The sequence below is a fragment of the Aplysia californica genome, unplaced genomic scaffold, assembly GCF_000002075.1.
Source record: "Aplysia californica isolate F4 #8 unplaced genomic scaffold, AplCal3.0 scaffold00078, whole genome shotgun sequence".
NCBI lineage: Eukaryota > Metazoa > Mollusca > Gastropoda > Aplysiida > Aplysiidae > Aplysia > Aplysia californica.
Window position 1 is genome coordinate 929,629 of NW_004797348.1, and position 6,018 is coordinate 935,646.

Consider the following 6,018-nt stretch of genomic DNA (forward strand, 5'->3'; position numbering starts at 1 on the left):
TACTTTCTATCGAAGTGATTTCTTTGTGTCCTTGGGAAAGGCACTTTACACGAATTTTCCTCACTTCACCCAGGTGGGAATGGGTACCCGGCTATAGACAGCGAAGGATCTTGTCAGTTTGTTAGTGTTTGAGCGCTTAATCAGCTGCTTGCACTGTATGCTTCCCAGGAAGCTGAGAATGTTTCGGAGTGTTCTATGGTCTGCTGGGGTAATAATATTATAGTGTAAAGCGCATAGAGCCTACTGTTGAGCGGGGATATGCGCTATACAAATGCTATTCATTATTATTTATTATTTTCTGAGGAGTCCATGTTTTTTAGAATGGAGCAATAAATCTTGAGAGATGCAAAACATTAGAAGGTCAAGATCTATACTCTCAAAACAAAAAGCGCCTTGCGAAATATCACTTCCGGTACTTCCGCAGTGGAGGACAGCAACGCAGTTTTGTTTCGTTTCTCAGTGGAATAACCACAAAGGCCAAAGAAGGACGGGAACTTTTTGTCAAATATATTTTCTAAAATTCAGGATATTAATAAATAAAAAATCAGGCTCCGTCAAAGCGATCTATTTATCGTTTTTGCAAGTACTTGCTAACGTTCAACTTTTTAGCTGTCGTAGTTTGATTCGAAAAGTGATAAATATGAATTTCCAAGTTGCCAAATATATAACAGATCAGGTATAGATTGATTCTCTATTCCACTTTCGTGTTTGTACACTCCAGAATTTCAAAGGTGTGAAACCAGTGCGTACGGCTAGTGAACAAAAACCTCACTGTTTTCAATGGCGTCTTAGAAGACGGACTTTCCTAAGATTAGATCTAACTTCAGGCTCCTCAATAAAACTGTGCACGCTTTGAATGATTCTGAACCAGCATTAATTTTTATCAATTTCGAAAGTTAAGTGGTTCGGAAGTTTAAGGAGGCCCAAGTGACGAGCTCTCACAAATATAATATGTAGAGATAGAGAGAGATGATGAGCGCGAATGAAAGACACAAAAATGATAAACGCATGTCGTCGCGAGCGACTTGGACAGAGAGTCACGCGACGTAAGAATGAGGTCACATGAACTCCCCAGTGAGGTCAGCGGTAAAAGGCGAATAAAATTTAATAGTAACTTTATCATAAAGCTGGAATTTTCGGTTGCTTTCATCGATCCCTTTATGGCGTGTGGAATATGAGCTCCTGTGTGACACCTCTCTTATCCCTTACTTAATGTGTTCATTAGTGACGAGTAACGAGTGGCACGTACGTAGAGCGGCAAATGACTTTCTCTGTATGATTCCTGGTTTAGTGTAAGCTGTGAGTGCTGAGCCCGTGCGATGTTCTCAGCACTGCGTACATGTTTAGCCCTTCCTGAATAATCATTGCCACCAAAGATCTTTGAGTTTCTGTTCCTGATAGAGCCATATTCATTAAACTTTGTGAGCCACTTGCAAAAGCGGACTTGAACAGAGTACTTTTTGTTGTGCCTTGCTTTTTCATTCCTTCTGATTCAGATCTTGCTTTCTGAAACGATCCTGTTTTCAGATAAACCGTCATGGCAAGCACTTTGTCACTCTCTGACTATCCTACGGGACCATTTCATGGGAATTAAAGTAAAGAAGAAATTGAATTAAATTGTCCTCCCTCCCCCTTCAAAGTCAATGTGTTTATTCTAAAAGATGTTCAGGTGGGTTGATAAAATAATATTGATATAATTTCTAAAATGATTTAATATCGTATCAAATCATTCTTTAGGAAGTGCATAAATCATAGCATTTACGGAAAATTCTATTATTTCTAAAGTAGCTCACCCAGCTTAAAAAAATTTTTAAAACGCAAAATTGTTACCCTGATGACGTATGCGAAAACTGAATAAGATTAATTTTTTTTAATGGAGCAAAGATTGCAATTTGAATGGGTTCTATGATTTTTTGTATCGGTCCTGGAATCTAGTGATCACTTACTGCTATGGGTAATTGAAGGAAAAAGACTAGTATGTTTTGGTACAAATATGAAAGATAAACCTTTTTGTTGTCGTTCAGGTTGTTGCTTGATACAGGGTGTGTTTACAAACTGAGGTTATTTTGCTATTAGTGAATGGAGGAATTCCATTGAGGGATCATCACTAAAATGGGTTGGAAGACAGAAATGAAAGCACGTAGTAAAGATGGTATTCATGTACCTAAGAGATTGTGGCACATAAAGGTCACCTTAACCAGAGAGGGGGGGGGGGTGCATGTGTTGGACGGACAGCACACAATCTATATTAGGCCGCTTGAAGAGGTTCGAAATCCTACCTGTTTCCGTCTTTTATCCTCATGTTTTTCTGTTTAGCATAGTTCACAGTCTGAGTCTCCGGGTACGAGAGTTTGGCCAAGGCTAGGGCCGCTGGGGCCGAGATCACCGCAGCTGTCAGTATGTGGTTCGGCGAGGCCTACATAGAAAAAAAGTTCTTTCTTTAAATGTCGTTCTGTTATGTATGTCCCATCGACACAATTCAGATTATATGGGAGGCGGGCTTCTTATCCTGCCTGTCAGGGGCAATTCGGGGTGACAGGCAAACATCACCATGGCAGAAAGACCGAGATACTTACTTTACTCGCGGGGAGACACAGGCGTCTGTGTGCAGCAAGGCGAGTGGCCTCTTGGAGGGACATCCCGTGAGCTCTGAGGGTGTCTGCTACAAAATCACTCCATCGTCGCCTCGGTCTTTCTCTGTCTCTCAATCCAGAATATTTAATGTTGTATGCTCTCAGAGCTGAATGGTTCGAGGGCAACCACATAAGGTGTCCGAACCACTTGACCTTTTGTTTTTCAATGTGTATTAGGATTGGTGTTGCTCCTACGGTGTCCCTTATGAATTCATTTTGTATTTTGTCTCTTCTTGTTTTGTTGACCGCTCTTCTTAAGCATTTCATCTCGCATGTGACCAGTTTCCTCTCTAGAACTTTTGTTAGGGACCATGTCTGGCACTGATACGTGAGTGTTGGAAGGGAATTGGCGTTGATGAGCTTCGCCTTGGTGCTCATGTGGATATGGGGATGTTTCAGGAGAGGGCCGAATAGCTGACTGCGTTGGCTTTCTGGCAAGTAGTCTCTATTTCTCGATCTAATTTTCCATTTTCTGTGAAAATGCTGCCCAAGTATTTGAATTCGCTGCTTTGTTTTAGTTGGGACCCATTGATGTTCATATCCACTTTGTCTGGTCTCCTGCTAATTGTCATGACTTCAGTCTTGCTAATACTGATCTTCATGTCATATTTCTCACAGTTCGCATTTATTTGGTTCATATGCTCCTGTAGCTGGCTCTTGTTGTTCATCATTGCCAAGTCGTCTGCAAACATGAGTTCGTTGAGTGCCTCGAGGTCTGGATTGGCCTCCTTTGTAATCTGGTCCCTGTAGATCTCGAAGAGCAGAGGGGAGAGATTGCAGCCCTGTGTGACTCCGGATGTTACTGGAAACCAGTCTGATGTTCCACTGGTAGTGCGGAGTGCGCTTCTGCTGTTGGCATAGATAGCCCTGATGTTGTCTAGCAGTTGTCCCTTGATGTCGTACTGCTCCAGGATAAGACCGAGATAATCGATACAATTGCCCCCCACCCCACCCCGGAAATAGAGCTTGGGCCTCCTGCATGCGACAACGAAGAGCCTAACTGCTTCACCATAAACACAGGTGCTTACAGAGAGACATAACAGAAATAAGATAAGATAAGATAGATAAGATCATACTTTATTATCCCAGAGGGAATTATTTCTTGGCTATACAGGACTGTAAAAACACATGCAGGTATACTTTAACAATCTAAATTATATATTACTCTCATAAAAATTCAACATGAAAAGAGACGTAAAGCTGACCAAATATAAACATGTCACATCAGATGCATCATTCAACTACATGCAGGAACTTAATTACAAGACCTCCGGAGGCATATACTCAATACGTTGCCTAGCTCATTGATACTGCCATGCTGTTAATCTGTAGGTGTTGCTTATCATTACACGGTGGCAATATAAAATATGTTTTTCTTGTAGGCAACATCCCCGCATGTGGCGTCGGTAGTCTAGTGGTCAGTATACTGGACTCGTAAATCTAATCGTAAGGTTACAGTTTCGGGGGTTCGAGCCGCAGGCACGAAGTCGTCCTTGGGAAAGGCACTTTGCACGAATTTATTCACCTGGCCATACACATCGATAGATCTTGTCATTATGTTAGTTTTAATTGGCTATAAATGGTATCTTGCGCTGTATACTTCCCTGGAAGTTGAGACTGCTTTAGATTGCTATCAGGTCTGAACTTGGGTAATAATATAGATTGTAAAGCGCGTAGAGGTTGCTTTGGAGCGTGAATTTGCGCCATACAAATGCTATCTATTTCTACTAATACAATCCTTACTTCTTTACCATTTTGCTAAGAACCCTTTGGATTCTCAATTCAATCTGACCTTGACCCCTCGGAAAGTAGATAGTTTTTTAAAGTGTTTAATAAAGTGTTACGAGAATCCTACACTTTCCGTTTGGCTGAAAGGATTGCAGTGTTTTACTGTTTAAAGTGATTTACTGAAGTAAACAAAATCTGAACAACTTCTATTGATTTTGTTTTACCAACTGCCTGAATTGCAAGCAGCATCTCTGATCACTCCAACCTCCAAAGCTGTCCTGGTAATCTGGTTTTTTAATTATTTTTTTTACTCTTTTACATTTGTGTATGTTATGTAAAGTGAGATTATCTCTAACAATGTTCTGTTGTCTGCTTTCATTTCCACTTTCTGCTCCCCACCCCCTCACCTCCTTTGCCCCCTCCTGTGGGCTCCTGACTCTTTCTACAGCCTTTCTACTGCTACTCCTTGGCTCCTCCTAACTGCTGTCTTTCTGCCACACCCCTGATCTTCTGGTAGGAAAGTTCTACACCTAGCCTTCTCGGACAAGGGCGAAAAATCTCGGAGGGCCCGTGTGCAAGTTGCGCACGTTAAAGATCCCTTGGTGGTCTAAAATCGATAAGAGTAGGCTTCGGCCGCCACCCGGGCAAAATTCAAAATTTCCTACCAACGAAAAAGTATTAGGTGAGTCCCGCGCGCTCATATGACCTTATGCAGTTGCGAGCGCCGTAAAACCCTATACTAAACAAACAAACAAAAGTGAGATTTTTACTGGTATGTCGTACGAATTGAGTTGGCCAACAGTTTTTTTACATGCCTCGTTGTATCTTGCAACATGACAACATTCTGTTTTTGCGAAAACGTCTGGCAATAATTGTATCGTGTCCAATTTACTATCAGAAAGCGTTTATTTCGCAATAAATGACAGATCCTTGCTTCTTTTTATCAATCATATTGACCATATTGTGTAAAGGTTCTATGCCACTTTTTAAGGAAAAGTTTCCGGTGTGTTTTCATAGTTAGTCTGGTCTTGTACTGCTCCCATCTTAATTGCATGGAAATCATTTATTGAAATTAAGGCATGGCTAACGATGCACACATATCCACTTGGAATAAAAAGACATAACACTTAGAGTGAATACGTTACCCCACACATGATGAACAAAACCATGAGTGAGCCAGAGGTACTTGCAAACCCGGACGACATGACAGAATGAAGCTCCGACTTGGTGAAAGTGTACCTAAGAGATTGTGGCACATAAAGGTCACCTTAACCGGATCGGGGGGGGGGGTGCCTTTGTTGGACGGACAGCACACAATCTATATTAGGCCGCTTGAAGAGGTTCGAAATCCTACCTGTTTCCGTCTTTTATCCTCATGTTTTTCTGTTTTTCATAGTTCACAGTCTGAGTCTCCGGGTACGAGAGTTTGGCCAAGGCTAGGGCCGCTGGGGCCGAGATCACCGCAGCTGTCAGTATGTGGTTCGGCGAGGCCTACATAGAAAAAAAGTTCTTTCTTTAAATGTCGTTCTGTTATGTATGTCCCATCGACACAATTCAGATTATATTGGGAGGCGGGCTTCTTATCCTGCCTGTCAGGGGCAATTCGAAGTGAGAGGCAAACACCATAGCACAAAGACCGAAATAATCGATACAATTG

At 41.8% G+C, this 6,018-nt stretch overlaps 1 protein-coding gene across 1 annotated transcript in view; it reads right to left on the minus strand.

Annotated features, from left to right (window-relative positions):
• The window catches only part of LOC106011242 (solute carrier family 28 member 3-like), a 31,749-nt gene that overhangs the window by 16,961 nt on the left and 8,770 nt on the right, over positions 1-6,018 (minus strand). Inside the window, exons 4-6 of the mRNA XM_035968726.1 lie at positions 5,716-5,852; positions 5,507-5,600; positions 2,280-2,416 (exon numbers count right to left, since the gene is read on the minus strand). Coding sequence (XP_035824619.1) covers positions 2,280-2,416; positions 5,507-5,600; positions 5,716-5,852 — 368 coding nt within the window. The remainder of the gene's footprint in view (positions 1-2,279; positions 2,417-5,506; positions 5,601-5,715; positions 5,853-6,018) is intronic.